The sequence below is a fragment of the Chiloscyllium plagiosum genome, unplaced genomic scaffold (genome assembly GCF_037043375.1).
Source record: "Chiloscyllium plagiosum isolate Xiang-an unplaced genomic scaffold, Cpla_swu_hap1 HiC_scaffold_47, whole genome shotgun sequence".
Lineage (NCBI taxonomy): Eukaryota > Metazoa > Chordata > Chondrichthyes > Orectolobiformes > Hemiscylliidae > Chiloscyllium > Chiloscyllium plagiosum.
Genome location: NW_028270185.1, coordinates 3,545,610 through 3,564,269, shown reverse-complemented (window position 1 = coordinate 3,564,269; position 18,660 = coordinate 3,545,610). Strand labels below are relative to the sequence as shown.

Below are 18,660 nucleotides of genomic sequence, written 5' to 3'. Positions count from 1 at the left end.
GAGAGTGAGGGGCTGAGTGGGAGCGGGGAGAGTGAGGAACTGAGTGGGAGAGTGAGGAGCTGAGTGGGAGAGGGGAGAGTGAGGAGCTGAGTGGGAGAGGGGAGAGTGAGGGGCTGAGTGAGGAGCTGAGTGGGAGCGGGGAGAGTGAGGGGCTGAGTGGGAGCGGGGAGAGTGAGGAGCTGAGTGGGAGAGTGAGGAGCTGAGTGGGAGCGGGGAGAGTGAGGGGCTGAGTGGGAGCGGGGAGAGTGAGGGGCTGAGTGGGAGCGGGGAGAGTGAGGAGCTGAGTGGGAGAGTGAGGAGCTGAGTGGGAGAGGGGAGAGTGAGGGGCTGAGTGGGAGAGTGAGGAGCTGAGTGGGAGAGGGGAGAGTGAGGAGCGGGGAGAGTGAGGGGCTGAGTGGGAGAGTGAGGAGCTGAGTGGGAGAGTGAGGAGCTGAGTGGGAGTGGGGAGAGTGAGGGAGTGGGGAGAGTGAGGAGCTGAGTGGGAGTGGGGAGAGTGAGGAGCTGAGTGGGAGTGGGGAGAGTGAGGAGCTGAGTGGGAGTGGGGAGAGTGAGGAGCTGATTGGGAGTGGGGAGAGTGAGGGGCTGAGTGGGAGAGTGAGGAGCTGAGTGGGAGAGGGGAGAGTGAGGAGCTGAGTGGGAGAGTAAGGAGCTGAGTGGGAGCGGGGAGAGTGAGGAGCTGAGTGGGAGCGGGGAGAGTGAGGGGCTGAGTGGGAGCGGGGAGAGTGAGGAGCTGAGTGGGAGAGTGAGGAGCTGAGAGGGGAGAGTGAGCTGAGTGGGAGTGGGGAGAGTGAGGGAGTGGGGAGAGTGAGGAGCTGAGTGGGAGTGGGGAGAGTGAGGAGCTGAGTGGGAGAGTGAGGAGCTGAGAGGGTAGAGTGAGGAGCTGAGTGGGAGCGGGGAGAGTGAGGAGCTGAGGGGGAGCGGGGAGAGTGAGGAGCTGAGGGGGAGTGGGGAGTGTGAGGGGCAGAGAGGGAGTGGGGAGTGTGAGGGGCTGAGTGGGAGAGGGGAGAGTAAGGAGCTGAGAGGGAGTGGGGAGACTGAAGGGCTGAGTGGGAGACGGGAGAGTGAGGAGCTGAGAGGGAGTGGGGAGAGTGAGGAGCTGAGTGGGAGAGGGGAGAGTGAGGAGCTGAGGGGGAGCGGGGAGAGTGAGGAGCTGATGGGGAGTGTGAGGGGCAGAGAGGGAGTGGGGAGTGTGAGGGGCTGAGTGGGAGAGGGGAGAGTGAGGAGCTGAGAGGGAGTGGGGTGACTGACGGGCTGAGTGGGAGAGGGGAGAGAGAGGAGCTGAGTGGGAGTGGGGAGAGTGAGGAGCTGAGTGGGAGAGGGGAGAGTGAGGAGCTGAGAGGAAGTGGGGAGACTGAGGGGCTGAGTGGGAGTGGGGAGAGTGAGAAGCTGAGTGGGAGTGGGGAGAGAGAGGGTCTGAGTGGGAGCGGGGAGAGTGAGGAGCTGAGTGGGAGAGGGGAGAGTGAGGAGCTGAGTGTGAGAGTGGAGAGTGAGGAGCTGTGGGGGAGTGGGGAGTGTGAGGGGCTGAGTGGGAGCGGGGAGAGAGGGAGTGGAGAGAGTGAGGAGCTGAGTGGGAGTGGGGAGAGTGAGGAGCTGAGTGGGAGCGGGGAGAGTGAGGAGCTGAGTGGGAGCGGGGAGAGTGAGGAGCTGAGTGGGAGTGAGGAGCTGAGTGGGAGTGGGGAGAGTGAGGGGTTGAGTGGGAGCGGGAAGAGTGAGGAGTGAGTGGGAGTGGGGAGAGTGAGGAGCTGAGTGGGAGTGGGGAGAGTGAGGGGTTGAGTGGGAGCGGGAAGAGTGAGGAGTGAGTGGGAGTGGGGAGAGTGAGGGGCTGAGTGAGAGTGAGGGGCTGCGTGGGAGCGGGGAGAGTGAGGGGCTGAGTGTGAGAGGGGAGAGTGAGGAGCTGAGTGGGAGGGGGAGTGTGAGGAGCTGAGTGGGAGCGGGAAGAGTGAGGAGTGAGTGGGAGTGGGGAGAGTGAGGGGCTGAGTGGGAGTGAGGAGAGTGAGGGGCCGCGTGGGAGCGGGGAGAGTGAGGGGCTGAGTGTGAGAGGGGAGAGTGAGGAGCTGAGTGGGAGGGGGAGAGTGAGGAGCTGAGTGGGAGGGGGAGAGTGAGGAGCTGAGTGGAAGTGGGGAGAGTGAGGGGCTGTTGGGAGAGGGGAGAGTGAGGAGCTGAGTGGGAGCAGGGAGAGTGAGGGGCTGAGTGGGAGCGGGGAGAGTGAGGGGCTGAGTGGGAGCGGGGAGAGTGAGGAGCTGAGTGGGAGAGTGAGGAGCTGAGTGGGAGAGGGGAGAGTGAGGGGCTGAGTGGGAGAGTGAGGAGCTGAGTGGGAGAGGGGAGAGTGAGGAGCGGGGAGAGTGAGGGGCTGAGTGGGAGAGTGAGGAGCTGAGTGGGAGAGTGAGGAGCTGAGTGGGAGTGGGGAGAGTGAAGGAGTGGGGAGAGTGAGGAGCTGAGTGGGAGTGGGGAGAGTGAGGAGCTGAGTGGGAGTGGGGAGAGTGAGGAGCTGAGTGGGAGTGGGGAGAGTGAGGAGCTGATTGGGAGTGGGGAGAGTGAGGGGCTGAGTGGGAGAGTGAGGAGCTGAGTGGGAGAGGGGAGAGTGAGGAGCTGAGTGGGAGAGTAAGGAGCTGAGTGGGAGCGGGGAGAGTGAGGAGCTGAGTGGGAGCGGGGAGAGTGAGGGGCTGAGTGGGAGCGGGGAGAGTGAGGAGCTGAGTGGGAGAGTGAGGAGCTGAGTGGGGAGAGTGAGCTGAGTGGGAGTGGGGAGAGTGAGGGAGTGGGGAGAGTGAGGAGCTGAGTGGGAGTGGGGAGAGTGAGGAGCTGAGTGGGAGAGTGAGGAGCTGAGAGGGTAGAGTGAGGAGCTGAGTGGGAGCGGGGAGAGTGAGGAGCTGAGGGGGAGCGGGGAGAGTGAGGAGCTGAGGGGGAGTGGGGAGTGTGAGGGGCAGAGAGGGAGTGGGGAGTGTGAGGGGCTGAGTGGGAGAGGGGAGAGTAAGGAGCTGAGAGGGAGTGGGGAGACTGAGGGGCTGAGTGGGAGACGGGAGAGTGAGGAGCTGAGAGGGAGTGGGGAGAGTGAGGAGCTGAGTGGGAGAGGGGAGAGTGAGGAGCTGAGGGGGAGCGGGGAGAGTGAGGAGCTGATGGGGAGTGTGAGGGGCAGAGAGGGAGTGGGGAGTGTGAGGGGCTGAGTGGGAGAGGGGAGAGTGAGGAGCTGAGAGGGAGTGGGGTGACTGACGGGCTGAGTGGGAGAGGGGAGAGAGAGGAGCTGAGTGGGAGTGGGAAGAGTGAGGAGCTGAGTGGGAGAGGGGAGAGTGAGGAGCTGAGAGGAAGTGGGGAGACTGAGGGGCTGAGTGGGAGTGGGGAGAGTGAGAAGCTGAGTGGGAGTGGGGAGAGAGAGGGTCTGAGTGGGAGCGGGGAGAGTGAGGAGCTGAGTGGGAGAGGGGAGAGTGAGGAGCTGAGTGTGAGAGTGGAGAGTGAGGAGCTGTGGGGGAGTGGGGAGTGTGAGGGGCTGAGTGGGAGCGGGGAGAGAGGGAGTGGAGAGAGTGAGGAGCTGAGTGGGAGTGGGGAGAGTGAGGAGCTGAGTGGGAGCGGGGAGAGTGAGGAGCTGAGTGGGAGTGGGGAGAGTGAGGGGTTGAGTGGGAGCGGGAAGAGTGAGGAGTGAGTGGGAGTGGGGAGAGTGAGGAGCTGAGTGGGAGTGGGGAGAGTGAGGGGTTGAGTGGGAGCGGGAAGAGTGAGGAGTGAGTGGGAGTGGGGAGAGTGAGGGGCTGAGTGAGAGTGAGGGGCTGCGTGGGAGCGGGGAGAGTGAGGGGCTGAGTGTGAGAGGGGAGAGTGAGGAGCTGAGTGGGAGGGGGAGTGTGAGGAGCTGAGTGGGAGCGGGAAGAGTGAGGAGTGAGTGGGAGTGGGGAGAGTGAGGGGCTGAGTGGGAGTGAGGAGAGTGAGGGGCCGCGTGGGAGCGGGGAGAGTGAGGGGCTGAGTGTGAGAGGGGAGAGTGAGGAGCTGAGTGGGAGGGGGAGAGTGAGGAGCTGAGTGGGAGGGGGAGAGTGAGGAGCTGAGTGGAAGTGGGGAGAGTGAGGGGCTGTTGGGAGAGGGGAGAGTGAGGAGCTGAGTGGGAGCAGGGAGAGTGAGGAGTTGAGGGGGAGTGAGGGGAGAGTGAGGATCTGAGGGGGAGTGGTGAGTGTGAGGGGCTGACTGGGAGCGGGAAGTGTGAGGAGCTGAGTGGGAGAGGGCAGAGTGAGGAGCTGAGGAGGAGTGAGGGGAGAGTGAGGATCTGAGGGGGAGTGAGGGGCTGAGTGGGAGTGGGGAGTGTGAGGAGCTGAGTGGGAGCGGGGAGAGTGAGGAGCTGAGGGGGAGCTTTTGAATTGCATTCGGGGAAGGTGTGTGAACTGATATATTTGGGCAGTGGCTGATTTTTCTCCTTTGTTATTGTGTGATTGGTAGAAATATTTCTTTTTTCATTTATCTATTATTTGATATTATAGTTCGACTAAGTTAAGTTTAAGAGTAAAAATGGCAGGAGATCTTAATTTTCTCAACATTGACTGGGATTCACTTAATGTTAGAGGTTTAGATGGAGCAGAATTTGTAAGGGGCATCCAGGGGGGTTTTCTAGAGCAGTAAGTAAATAGTCCAACCCGGGAAGGGGCCATACTGGGCCTGGTGTTGGAGAATGAGCCCGGCCAGGTGGGTGAAGTTTCAGAGTGGTCCTAAAGGAAGAGCACCAAACTGGGGGAAGGCCAACTGAAGGCCAAAATTCAGCAGGATCTGGGGAATGTGGATTGGGAGCAGCTGTATGAAGGGAATTCCACATTTTATATGTGGGAGGCTTTTACAAAGAGGTTGATTAGAGTTCAGGAGAGATACGTTCCTGTGAAAATGGCAAGATTAGGGAACCATGGATGACAGGTGATATTGAGAAACTAACTAAGAGGAAAAAGGAAGCATACATAAGGTCTAAGCGACTGAAGTCAAATGAAGCTTTGGAAGAATATTAGAAATGTAGGACCAATCTGAAATGAGGAATTAAGAGGGCGAAAAGGGGTCATGAGATATCCTTAGTGAGCAGGGTTAAGGAACATCCCAAAGCCTTTTCTTCATATATAAGGAGCGAGAGGGTAACTCGGGAAAGGGTTGGCCCACTCAAGGACAAAGGAGGAAAGTTATGCAGGGAGTCAGAGAAAATGGGTGAGATTCTTAATGAGTACTTTGCATCGGTATTCACCAGGGAGACGGACATGGCGGATAGAGTGATAGGGATGTACAGCACGGAAACAGACCCTTCGGTCCAACCCATCCACGCCGATCAGATATCCCAACCCAATCTAGTCCCACCTGCCAGCACCCAGCCCATATTCCTCCAAACCCTTCCTATGCATATACCCATCCAAATGCCTCTTAAATGTTGCAATTGTACCAGCCTCCACCACATCCTCTGGCAGCTCATTCCCTACACGGACCACCCTCTGCGTGAAAAAGTTGCCTCTTAGGTCCCTTTTATATCTTTCCCCTCTCACCCTAAACCAATGCCCTCTAGTTCTGGACTCCCCCACCCCAGGTAAAAGACTTTGTCTATTTATCCTATCCATGCCCCTCATAATTTTATAAACCTCTATAAGGTCACCCCTCATGTTGAAGTTAGGGATAGATCTTTGATTACTCGAGGTCAAGTTGGCATAAGGAGGGAGGAAGTGTTGGGTATTCTAAAAGGCATTAAGGTGGACAAGTCACCAGGTCCGGATGGGATCCATCCCAGGTTACTGAGGGAAGTGGGAGAGAAAATAGCTGGGGCTTGAACAGATATCTTTACAGCATCCTTGAACATGGGTAAGGTCCCAGAGGATTGGAGAATTACTAATGTTATCCCCTTGTTTAAGAAGGGTAGCAGGGATAATCCAGGTAATTACAGACCTGTGAGCCTGACATCAGTGGTAGGGAAGCTACTGGAGAAGATTCTGAGGAACTGGATATATACCCATTTGGAAGAAAATGGGCTTATCAGTGATAGGCAGCATGGTTTTGTGCAGAGAAGGTCATGCCTTACCAACTTTATAGAATTCTTTGAAGAGGTGACAAAGTTGATTGATGAGGGAAGGGATGTAGATGCCATATACAAGGACTTCAGTAAGGCGTTTGATGAGGTTCCCCATGGTAGGCTGATGGAGAAGGTGAAGTCACACGGGGTCCAGGTTGTTCTAGCCAGATGGATAGAGAACTGGCTGGGCAACAGGAGACAGAGAGTGGTAGTGGAAGGGAGTTTCTCAAACTGGAGACCTGTGACCAGTGGTGACCCACAGGGGCCACTGCTGGGGCCACTGCTGTTTGTGATTTACAGAAATGATTTGGAGGAAGGTATGGATTGTCCAATTGACATGTTTGCAGATGACACTAAGATTGGTGGAGTAGCAGACAGTGAAGGGGACTGTCAGAGAATGCAGTAGAATATGGATAGATTGGAGAGTTGGGCAGAGAAATGGCAGATGGAGTTCAATCCAGACAAGTGCAAGGTGATGCATTTTGGAAGATGCAATTCCAGAGTGAACTATACAGTAAATGGAAAAGTCCTGGGGAAAATTGATGTACAGAGAGATCTGGGTGTTCAGATCCATTGTTCCCTGAAGGTGGCAACGCAGGTCAGTGAGTGGTCAAGAAGGCATACGGCATGCTTCCCTTCATCGGACTGGGTACTGAGTGCAAGAATTGGCAGGTCATGTTACAGTTGTATAAGACTTTGGTTTAGCCACATTTGGAATACTGCATGCTGTTCTGGTCGCCACACTCCCAAAAGGATGTGGGTGCTTTGGAGATGGAGCAGAGGAGGCTTACCAGGCTGTTGCCTGGTATGGTGGGTGGTAGTTATGAGGAGAGGTTGAGTAGATTAGGATTATTTTCTTTAGAAAGACAGAGGTTGAGGGGGGACCTGATTGAGGTGAGGTCTACAAAATCGTGAGAAGTATAGACAGGATAGATATCAAGAAACCTTTTCCCAGAGTGGGGAGGGGGACTCAATTACTAGGGGTCACGAGTTCAAGGTGAGAGGGGAAAGGTTTAGGGGAGATATGCGTAGAAAGTTCTTTACACAGAGGGGTGGTGGGGGCCTGGAACGTGTTGCCAGCGGAGGTGACTGGGGGGAAACGTTAGTGTCATTTGAGATGTATCTAGATAGATACATGAATGGGCAGGGAGCAGGGGATACAGATCCTTAGAAAAGAGGTGACAGGTTTAGATGGAGGAGCTGGACCAGCACAGGCCTGAAGGGCCGAAGGGCCTGTTCCTTAGCTGTAATGTTCTTTGTTCTTAGTACAGCACAGTAGAGGCCCTTTGGCCCTCGATGTTGTGTCGATCTCCAGGCTGAATATTTTCCATCTATGACCACCCTCTGTCTTCTCTGGGCCAGCCAATTCTGTATCCAGACAGTCAGGTTTCCCAGTATCCCGTGCCTCCTTACTTTCTGAATGAGCCTACCATGGGGAACCTTATCAAACCCCCTGCTAAAATCCATATAAACCACATCCACTGCTCTCCCTTCATCAATGTGTTTTGTCACATCCTCAAAGAATTCAATAAGATTTGTGAGGCATGACCTGCCCCTCAAAGCCATGCTGGCTATCTCAAACTATGATTTTCCAAGTAATCATAAATCCTGTCTCTCAGAATCTTCTCCAATACTTTGACCTAAGACTGACTGGTCTGTAATTTCCAGGATTATCCCTATTCACTTTCTTGAACAAGGGAATAACATTTGCCACCCTACAATCATCTGGCACTATTCTAGTGGACAGTGAGGACGTAAAGATCATTGGTAATGGCGCAGCAATCTCTTCCCTCACTTCCTGTAATAACCTAGGGTATATCCCGTCAGACCCAAGGGATTTATCTATTGTTATGCTTTACAAAATCTTCAGCATATCCTCCTTCCTAACATCAATCTGTTTTAGCATATCAGTCTGTTTCACACTGTCCTCAGAAATGTCAAGGTCACCCTCAGTAGTGAAGACTGAAACAAAGTACTCATTAAGGACCTCCCCTACTTCCTCTGATTCCAGGCCCAAATTCCCACCAGTGTCTGTGATTGACCCTACCTCACTATGGTCATCCTCTTGTTCCTCACATAAGGGTTTTCCTTAATCTTACTCCCTAAAAGCTTTTTCATGCCCCTTCTAGTTCTCCTAAGTCCATTCTTCAGTTCCTTCCTGGCTACCTTATAACCCTTTAAAGACCTGTCTGATCCTTACTGCCTCAACCTTAAGTAAGCTTCCTTCTTCCTCTTGACTAGATGTTCCACAGCCCTTGTCACCCAAGATGCTTTCAACCTACCATCCCTTCCTTGCCTCAGGGGGACAAACCTGTCCAGCAGTATCAGCAAGTGCTCCCTAAACAACCTCCACATTTCTGACGTACATTTCCCTGAAAACCTCTGTTCCGAATTTAGGCATCCCAGTTCCTGCTGAATAGCATTGTAATTCCCCTTCCCCCAATTAAATACTTTCCCATACCACCTGCTCCTATCCTTCTCCATGGGTGCGGTAAAGGTGAGGCAGTTGTGGTCACTGTCACTGAAATGCTCTCCCACCGAGAGATCTGACACCTGGCCTGGTTCATGGCCAAGCACCAAATCCAATATGGCCTCCCCTCTAGTTGGCTTATCTACATATTGAGTCAGGAACCCTCCCTAGACACACCTAACAAAAACTGCTCCATCCAAACTATTTGAATTAATATTAGGGAAGTTAAAGTCCCCTATGACAACAACCCTGTTGTTTCTGCACCTTTCCAAAACCTGCCTCCCAATCTGCTCCTCTCTGTCTATGTTGCTTTGGGGGGGGGGGGGGGCTTTAGAAAACTCCCAAGAAAGTGACTGCTCCTTTCCTGTTTCTGACTTGCCCCCATACTGACTTAGTCGACAAACCTTCCTCGACAACCTCCCTTTCTGCAGCTGTGATACTATCCCTGTCTAGCAATGCCACTCCTCCATCTCTTTTACCACCCCCATCCCTTTTGAAACATCTAAACCCTGGAAATTCCAACATTCCTATCCCTGTGATATCCAAGTCCCCACAATGGTCACAATCTCACAGTTCCAAGTACTGATCCATGCTCTGAGTTCGTCACCCTTATTCCTGACACTTCCAGTGTTAAAATAGACACACTTAAACCCATCACACTGACTGCAATGTTGCCCTATCAACTGTCTATCCCTCCTCACAGACTCTCTTCACATAAACTGTACCTGGTTGTTCAGTACCTCCTCCATCCTCTGATCTGTAGCTCCGGTTCCCACTCTCCTGCCACTCTAGTTTCAGACTGAAGGGGGTGCTGAGCTGTAGTGTGTGGCGTGTAGGAGGACCCACAATGCCCTTGGGGAGGGCGTACCGATGATGTGCACAGCCGGGCCCTGGGGGACCTCACCCTGAAGCTGAGTCAATGCTGGTTACCTCACCGCTCAGAGTTCATCAACGGGCCCGTGTGTACACAAGGAGACTGCTTTGAATGTTTAACACCCGCTGGAAAGCACAGCTCTCGTGCAGACATCATTCTGATTAAACCCTCTGAGATCAAACATTGTGCAAAACCAAACAAGGAAATCATCAGAACAAAGTTAAAATCCCATCTCCTCCACTTCCATGGCATTCGGATTAAATCACAGGACAGGGGACATGCAGGAGGGGCAGGGGGGTAATCCACTCAGAGATGGAAACATTTCTTTTAACCCTTCGGCCCAACCAGTCCATGCTGACCATAATCCCAAACTAAACTCGTCCCACTTACATGGTCCATCTCCCGCCAAACCTTTCCTATTCATGAACTTATCCAAATATCTTTTAAAAGTTGAACCTGTACCCACATCCACCATTTCCTCTGGCAACTCATTCCTCACACAAACCACCCTTTGTGTAAAAACGTTGCCCCTCATCTTTTTAAATCTTTCTCCTCTCACCTTAAAAACATGCACCCCCCTAGTTTTGAACTCCCCCACCCCAGGGAAAGACCTTTGCTATTCACCTTATCTATACCCCTCGTGATTTTATAAACCTCCGTAAGGTCACCCCTTCACCTCCTATGCTTCTTCATAGCCTTCCTTCACATCTCAAGCCCTCCATTCCCAGCAACATCCGGGTAAATCTTGCTAAAGGAATCAAAGGACAAGGAGAAAGTGGGAACAGGGGACTGAGTTGGATGATCAGCAATGATCCAATTGGATGACAGAGCAGGCACGATGGGCTGAATGGCCTCCTCCTGTTCCAATTTCTTATGGTGTTATCCACCAGCTCAAACACCCACTTCCTCGGTAAGATCCTGGGGAGTGTTGCTGAACAAAGAGACCTTGGAGTGCAGGTTCACAGCTCCTTGAAAGTGGAGTCGCGGGTAGATAGGATAGTGATGAAGGCGTTTGGTATGCTTTCCTTTATTGGTCAGAGTATTGAGTACAGGAGTTGGGAAGTCATGTTGCAGCTGTACAGGACATTGGTTAGGCCACTGTTGGAATATTGCGTGCAATTCTGGTCTTCTTCCGATTAGAAAGATGTTGTGAAACTTGAAAGGGTTCAGAAAAGATTTACAAGGATGTTGCCAGGGTTGGAGGATCTGAGCTACAGGGAGAGGCTGAACAGGCTGGGGTTGTTTTCCCTGGAGCGTCGGAGGCTGAAGGGTGACCTTATAGAGGTTTACAAAATTATGATGGGCATAGATAGGATAAATAGACAAAGTCTTTTTCCTGGGGTTGGGGGGTCCATAACCTGAGGGCATAGGTTTAGGGTGAGGGGGGAAAGATATAAAAGAGACCTAAGGGGCAACTTTTTCACTCAGAGGGTGGTGTGTGTGTGTGGAATGAGCTGCCAGATGAAGTGGTGGAGGCTGGTACAATTACAACATTTAAGAGACATTTGGATGGGTATATGAATAGGAAGGGTTTGGAGGGATATGGGCTGGGTGCTGGCAGGTGGGACTAGATTGGGTTGGGATATCTGGTCGGCATGGATTTGTTGGACCGAAGGATCTGTTTCTGTAATGTACATCTCTATCACTCTATGACACAATCAGCACCTTCCAAACCCACGACCGCTTCCATCTAGAAGGATAAGGGCAGCAGATACATGGGAACACCACCCCCTGCAAGTTCCCCTCCAAGCCCCTCACCATCCTGACTTGGAAATATATCGTCGTTCCTTCAGTGTCGCTGGGTCAGAATCCTGGAATTCCCTCCCTAAGGGCATTGTGGGTCAACTCACAGCACATGGACTGCAGCAGTTCAAGAAGGCAGCTCACCCTCACTTTCTCAAGGGGGACAACTAGGGATGGAACAATAAAGATCTCATCCCACAGATAAATTGAAAATGTAGGTATAGCACATTGAACTCTGTTCCCACTCTGCAGCATCGAAGAGATGGTGTGAAATGGGGGATTGAGGATACAGAAAGCACTGAGAGATCAGTCAGTGCCAAGGGACAGCATTCAGTCCAGTTGCAGGAAGTGAATCGAGACAGGAGACAGAAGGCCAGAAACACAGAAACTCAGGCTGTTTTTGTTCTTAAAAAAAACATTCTCAGCACAGAGTCATCTACAGTCATCGGGAAATACCAAAGAGCAATCTGCCCTATCCTGGATAAGTGCTCTCGAACATTAACTGAAGAGAACAGCATCTTCCCACATGTGAATGGTTTAGACTGAGAGTGACCTTGTGATTACAACACCTAGCCTCTAACTGACAGTGATGGAAGCTTATCGCAGTTTTAGAACATAGAACAATACAGCGCAGACAGGCCCTTCGGCCCTCGATGTTGCACCGACGTGTGAACTATTCTCAGCTCATCCCCCTACACTATCCCATCATCATTTTAATTGAAACTAGCTTCTCCTGATGTTCAGAAACAAGTCCCACAGATCCCCGTCAGACACAGCTCTGCAGTCCAGGAGGGACTTGTACGATGAGATAATGCCATGGGTTTATTTAACCAATCAGCCTTCGACCCCAGAGCGAGTGAATCTTACTGCACTGGGTTACACCTCCTTCACCCCCCCATCTGAATGGAAACTTTCACTGCTGGCAGATTGGAGAAAAGATGAAGAGGACGTTCAGTCAAGGTCTTCAGGATCACAGGGAGAAACAATAGGGAACGGTATTTCTGTGTGTGCGTGTGTTTGCATGTGTGAGAGAGAATGAGTGTGTCTCTATGAGAAATAATGTGCATGTGTATGTGTGTAAGAAAATGTGCAGATGTGTGTGTAAGAGAGAGCGAGATAGAAAGAGTGTGTGCAGGCAAGAGAGAGCGTGTGAGAGGGAGTATGTGTGTGTGTGAAAAGAGAGTGAGAGTGTGAGAGTGAGTGAGTGTATGTGTGTGTAAAAGAGTGTGTGTGTGTGTTGAGAGGGAGTGTGTGAGAGAAAGGGAGTGAGTGCATGAGAGATAAAGAGTGAGTGAGTGTGTAAAAGTGTGTGTGTGGGGGAGAGGCTGTTCGTGAGAGAGGGAAAGCATGTGTGAGAGAGGGTGTGTGTGTGTGTGAGAGAGACGAGGGAATGTGTGTGTGTGAGGGAGAGGGTGTGAATGTGAGGGGGGAGAGTGTGTGTCTGAGAGAGGGAGATGGTATGTGTGTGTGTGCCTCTGTGTGAGCGTGTATGTGTGTGTGTGTGTGCGCGCGTGTGTGTATGTGTGGGGCGGGGAATGAAGGGTAGATGGGAATGTGGGACATCATGTTGAGGTTGTACAGGATGTTGGTGAGGCCTATGCTGGAATACTGTGTCTGGTTCCGGTCGCCGTTATAGGAAGGATATTATTAAACTGGAGAGGGTTCAGAAGAGATTTACCAGGATGTTGCCGGGAATAGAGAGTTTGAGTTATAAGGAGAAGCTCGATAGGCTGGGAGTTTTTACACTGGAGTGTAGGAGGCTGAGGGGTGACCTTATAGAAGTTTATAAAGTGATGAGGAGCGTGGATAGGGTGAATGGCAGGTGTCTTTTCCCGAGGGTGGGGGAGTTCAAAACTAGGGGGGACATACTTTAAGGCGAGAGAAGAAAGAATTAAAAAAGGACATGAGGGGCAATTTTTTTAAACATTGAGTGGTTTCCGTGTGGAATGAACTTCCAGGGGAAGTGGTGGATGTGGGGACAGTTAGAATGTTTAAAAGACATTCGGATAAGTACGTGGATAGGAATGATTTAGAGGGATGTGGGCCAGGAGCAGGCCTAAACCTATGCCCTTTAGTTCTGGACTCCCCGACCCCAGGGAAAAGACTTGGTCTATTTATCCTATCCGTGTCCCTCATAATTTTGTAAACCTCTAGAAGGTCACCCCTCAGCCTCCGACGCTCCAGGGAAAACAGCCCCAACCTGTTCAGCCTCTCCCTGTAGCTCAGATCCTCCAACCCTGGCAACATCCTTGTAAATCTTTTCTGAACACTTTCAAGTTTCACAACATCTTTCCGATAGGAAGGAGACCAGAATTGCACGCAATATTCCAACAGCGGCCTAATCAATGTCCTGTACAGCCGCAACATGACCTCCCAACTCCTGTACTCAATACTCTGATCAATGAAGGAAAGCATACCAAACGCCTTCTTCACTATCCTGTCTACCTGCAGAACAGAACAGGCTTGAGTCGCCAAATGGTGAAAGACTGCCCCTGAGTGATTTACCTGTCCAGGATTGGTGGGGCTGTGGGACAGGGAATTACATTTCTCTCATAGAGAAATGGGCCAGCTCTGAGATTGGTCACTGAAATACAGATCACAGCTTTGTAACCACAAAAATCCAGCCACACTCACAGACCCACCGAGATATACCCAGGGTCAGCCTGAATACAGACAGCGAGTGTCTAAAAGAAATCACGTACCACTCTGGTCAATCGCTGCCTGCCTCTGTTTGCTTGGCTCTGAAATGAATAGAAAAACATTTTGTATTTAGTTCATTTCCGTGATACACATGTTCTTCCTCAAAAGGTCGATATTCCCGAACCCACACATCCCTGGACAATTCCCCATGGCCAATCCACCTTAAGCTGCATGCCTTTGGACTGTGGGAGGAAACCGGAGCACCCCAGAGGGGACCTACGCAGACCCAGGGGAGAATGTGCAAACTCCACCCAGACAGTCACCCGAGGGTGGAATCAAACCCGCGTCCCTGGCACTGAGCCACCGTGGAAATACAGGAAGCAGTGAGACGTGGGGACAGGGACACAGAGAGAGGACAGGATAGAGGGAAAGTTAGAGAAAGTCAGAGAGAGCAGGGTGTGTGGCAGAACTCACCAGATTGCCGCCTGCCCCGGCGCAGTATAAGCGGAGTGTCTGTGTTCAGCAGCGGAAATATTTTCTTTGTTCTCTCTGGGGTGTATATAAACCCTGGTGGTTCTAGAATGGGAGGGAAAAGCTGAATTAAAAACATTCACTTGTTTCCCAGGAAATGGAGAGAGTGCTGCTGTGTGTGTTTGGATTTGTTGCTGGAGATTTCACACTGCCATCTCCCAACTCCAGGATAACACTCACCACTTTCTTCAAACCCCTTCATCTCTCTCAGTCCTTTCCATGTCTAACAATCAGAATGATTCCAAAATCCCCACCAGATTGATAGTCGCTGATCAGAGAATCCTGCACTCCCTCAGCGCGGCACTGACCCTCCGACAGTGCGGCGCTCCCTCAGCACTGACCCTGCGACAGTGCAGCACTCCCTCAGCACTGACCCTCCGACAGTGCGACACTCCCTCAGCAGTGACCCTCTGACAGTGCGGCACTCCCTCAGCACTGACCCTCTGACAGTGCGGCACTGACCCTCCGACAGTGCGGCACTCCCTCAGCACTGACCCTCCGACAGTGCGGCACTCCCTCAGCACTGACCCTGCGACAGTGCGGCACTCCCTCAGCACTGACCCTCTGACAGTGCGGCACTCCCTCAGCACTGACCCTGCGACAGTGCGGCACTCCCTCAGCACTGACCCTCCGACAGTGCAGCACTCCCTCAGCACTGACCCTCCAACAGAGCAATACACCCTCAGCATTGACCTTCCGACAGTGCGGCACTCCCTCAGCACTGACCCTCCGACAGTGCAGCGCTCCCTCAGCACTGACCCTCCGACAGTGCAGCGCTCCCTCAGCATTGACCTTCCGACAGTGCGGCACTCCCTCAGCACTGACCCTCCGACAGTGCAGCGCTCCCTCAGCACTGACCCTCTGACAGTGCGGCACTCCCTCAGCACTGACCCTCTGACAGTGCGGCACTCCCTCAGCGCGGCACTGACCCTCCGACAGTGCGGCACTCCCTCAGCATTGACCCTCTGACAGTGCGGCACTCCCTCAGCACTGATCCTCCGACAGTGCAGCACTCCCTCAGCACTGACCCTCCGACAGTGCAGCACTCCCTCAGCACTGACCCTCCAAAAGTGTGGCACTCCCTCAGCACTGACCCTCCGACAGTGCGGCAGTCCCTCAGCACTGACCCTCCGATAGTGCGGCACTCCCTCAGCACTGACCCTCCAACAGTGCTCACTTCCTCAGCACTGACCCTCCAACAGTGTGGCACTCCCTCAGCACTGACCCACCGACAGTGTGGCACTCCCTCAGCACTGACCCACCGACAGTGTAGCACTCCCTCAGCACTGACCCTGCGACAGTGTGGCACTGCCTCAGCACTGACCCTGCAACAGTGCGGCACTCCCTCAGCACTGACCCTGCGACAGTGCGGCACTCCCTCAGCACTGACCCTCCGACAGTGCGGCACTCCCTCAGCACTGATCCTCCGACAGTGCAGCACTCCCTCAGCACTGACCCTCCGACAGTGCGGCACTCACTCAGCACTGACCCTCCGACAGTGCGGCACTCCCTAAGCACTTACCCTGCGACAGTGCGGCACTCCCTCAGCACTGACCCTGCGACAGTGCGGCACTCCCTCAGCACTGACCCTGCAACAGTGCGGCACTCCCTCAGCACTGACCCTCTGACAGTGCGGCACTCCCTCAGCACTGACCCTCTGACAGTGCGGCACTCCCTCAGCGCGGCACTAACCCTCCGACAGTGCGGCACTCCCTCAGCATTGACCCTCTGACAGTGCGGCACTCCCTCAGCACTGATCCTCCGACAGTGCAGCACTCCCTCAGCACTGACCCTCCGACAGTGCAGCACTCCCTCAGCACTGACCCTCCAACAGTGTGGCACTCCCTCAGCACTGACCCTCCGACAGTGCGGCAGTCCCTCAGCACTGACCCTCCGATAGTGCGGCACTCCCTCAGCACTGACCCTCCAACAGTGCTCACTTCCTCAGCACTGACCCTCCAACAGTGTGGCACTCCCTCAGCACTGACCCACCGACAGTGTAGCACTCCCTCAGCACTGATCCTCCGACAGTGCGGCATTCCCTCAGCACTGACCCTGCGACAGTGTGGCACTCCTTTAGCACTGACCCTGCAACAGTGCGGCACTCCCTCAGCACTGACCCTGCAACAGTGCGGCACTCCCTCAGCACTGACCCTCCGACAGTGCGGCACTCCCTCAGCACTGATCCTCCGACAGTGCGGCGCTCCCTCAGCACTGATCCTCCGACAGTGCAGCGCTCCCTCAGCACTGATCCTCCGACAGTGCGGCACTCCCTCAGCACTGACCCTGCGACAGTGCGGCACTCCCTCAGCACTGACCCTGAGACCGTGCGGCACTCCCTCAGCACTGACCCTGTGACAGTGCGGCACTCCCTCAGCACTGACCCTGCGACAGTGCGGCACTCCCTCAGCACTGACCCTGCAACAGTGCGGCACTCCCTCAGCACTGACCCTCCGACAGTGCGGCACTCCCTCAGCACTGACCCTCCGACAGTGCGGCACTCCCTCAGCACTGACCCTGCGACAGTGCGGCACTCCGTCAGCACTGATCCTCCGACAGTGTGGCACTCCCTCAGCACTGACCCACCGACAGTGTAGCACTCCCTCAGCACTGACCCTGCGACAGTGCGGCACTCCCTCAGCACTGACCCTGCGACAGTGCGGCACTCCCTCAGCACTGACCCTGCGACAGTGCGGCACTCCCTCAGCACTGATCCTCCGACAGTGCAGCGCTCCCTCAGCACTGATCCTCCACCAGTGCGGCACTCCCTCAGCACTGATCCTCCGACAGTGCAGCGCTCCCTCAGCACTGATCCTCCGACAGTATAGCACTTCCTCAGCACTGACCCTGCGACAGTGCGGCACTCCCTCAGCACTGACCCTGAGACAGTGTGGCACTCCCTCAGCACTGACCCTGCGACAGTATAGCACTCCCTCAGAACTGACCCTCCGACAGTGCGGCACTCCCTCAGCATTGACCCTCCGACAGTGCGGCACTCCCTCAGCACTGACCCTGCGACAGTGCGGCACTCCCTCAGCACTGACCCTGCGACAGTGCGGCACTCCCTCAGCACTGACCCTGCGACAGTGCGGCACTCCCTCAGCACTGACCCTGCGACAGTGCGGCACTCCCTCAGCACTGACCCTGCGACAATGCTGACTCGGATGGGTTCCATGTTTTCACTAACAGCAGGTCATGCTGATGAAGCAGCAGAGAGCCTGGTTACTGACCTGACTGTCTCCGACCTCGCTGGAATGTGAAGGGATCATCAAATCGGGGAGAAGATGGAACGCTCAGCAACGTTTCGGGACTGATTGGAATGTCTGGCGCATCTGGGGAAAATAAAATTACTGTCCAGCATCTACAAGAGAAATCTGTGTGTAGTGTCAAAGGACATTGAATCATTAGTGTTTCTGACAGTGCGGCACTCCCTCAGCACTGATCGTCCGACAGTGCGGCACTCCTTCAGCACTGACCCTCCGACAGTGCGGCACTCCCTCAGCACTGACCCTGCGACAGTGGGGCACTCCCTCAGCACTGACCCTCCGACAGTGCGGCACTCCCTCAGCACTGACCCTCCGACAGTGCGGCACTCCCTCAGCACTGACCCTCCGACAGTGCGGCACTCCCTCAGCACTGACCCTCCGACAGTGCGGCACTCCCTCAGCACTGACCCTCCGACAGTGCGGCACTCCCTCAGCACTGACCCTCCCTTCGTGATAACCATGCCTCAGGAATAGGGACTGGACCGTCAATCCTTGCACCCACTCAGTCTGTGTTACCACAGTGGGGTCAGTGAAGTGTTGGGCATGTTGAAGCGAGGGCTGGGTTTACTTACAGTGAGAATGGTTTTCGAGCAGAACTTGTTTCGCCTGTGAACAGAAATGGGAGAAGGTCCATCAACACTGGGACAGCAAGGATCATACAGAGAACATTAACTAGCAACACAACTGGTCAATGCAGATCAAACACCCCACTAACTAGCAACACAGTAAGAGTTGAGAGAATAGTTGACTAACTGGCACTAGCTGCATGGAGTAAACTCTGCTTCCACATGGCAGTGTCTCCTCGCTGCTCTGTGATCTCAGATCCAGGCCCTGGGGAAACTGAGCTCTCTCTAATTCCTCACTGTCCCTCACACCGTTTGGCCAGGAGCCCTCACATTCACTCAGTGTCGAGCAATAACTGAAGGCAAAGTAGGACCGTAAATCCCAACACATCCCGCTCCACCATGTCACCTGACCAACTTACCAAAGGCCACTCTCCCTCTCAGGCCTGCTATCCCATTCTGTAAGATGGTGGCCTGTACTCTAACCCCCTGCCTGCCCTGATATAAACACCCCCCCCACCCCCCCAACCCCGTTTATCCATAAAGATCCACCAATCCCAGTCTTGGACAGA

The 18,660-nt window shown here is 54.0% G+C and overlaps 1 protein-coding gene across 1 annotated transcript in view; it reads right to left on the bottom strand.

Annotated features, from left to right (window-relative positions):
- LOC122547537 (uncharacterized) overlaps nt 1-18,660 on the bottom strand; it is a 181,171-nt gene that overhangs the window by 21,062 nt on the left and 141,449 nt on the right. The window contains exons 12-15 of the mRNA XM_087983853.1: nt 18,098-18,131; nt 17,490-17,591; nt 14,203-14,304; nt 13,791-13,829 (exon numbers count right to left, since the gene is read on the bottom strand). Of these exons, the coding sequence (XP_087839979.1) occupies nt 13,791-13,829; nt 14,203-14,304; nt 17,490-17,591; nt 18,098-18,131 (277 nt within the window). The remainder of the gene's footprint in view (nt 1-13,790; nt 13,830-14,202; nt 14,305-17,489; nt 17,592-18,097; nt 18,132-18,660) is intronic.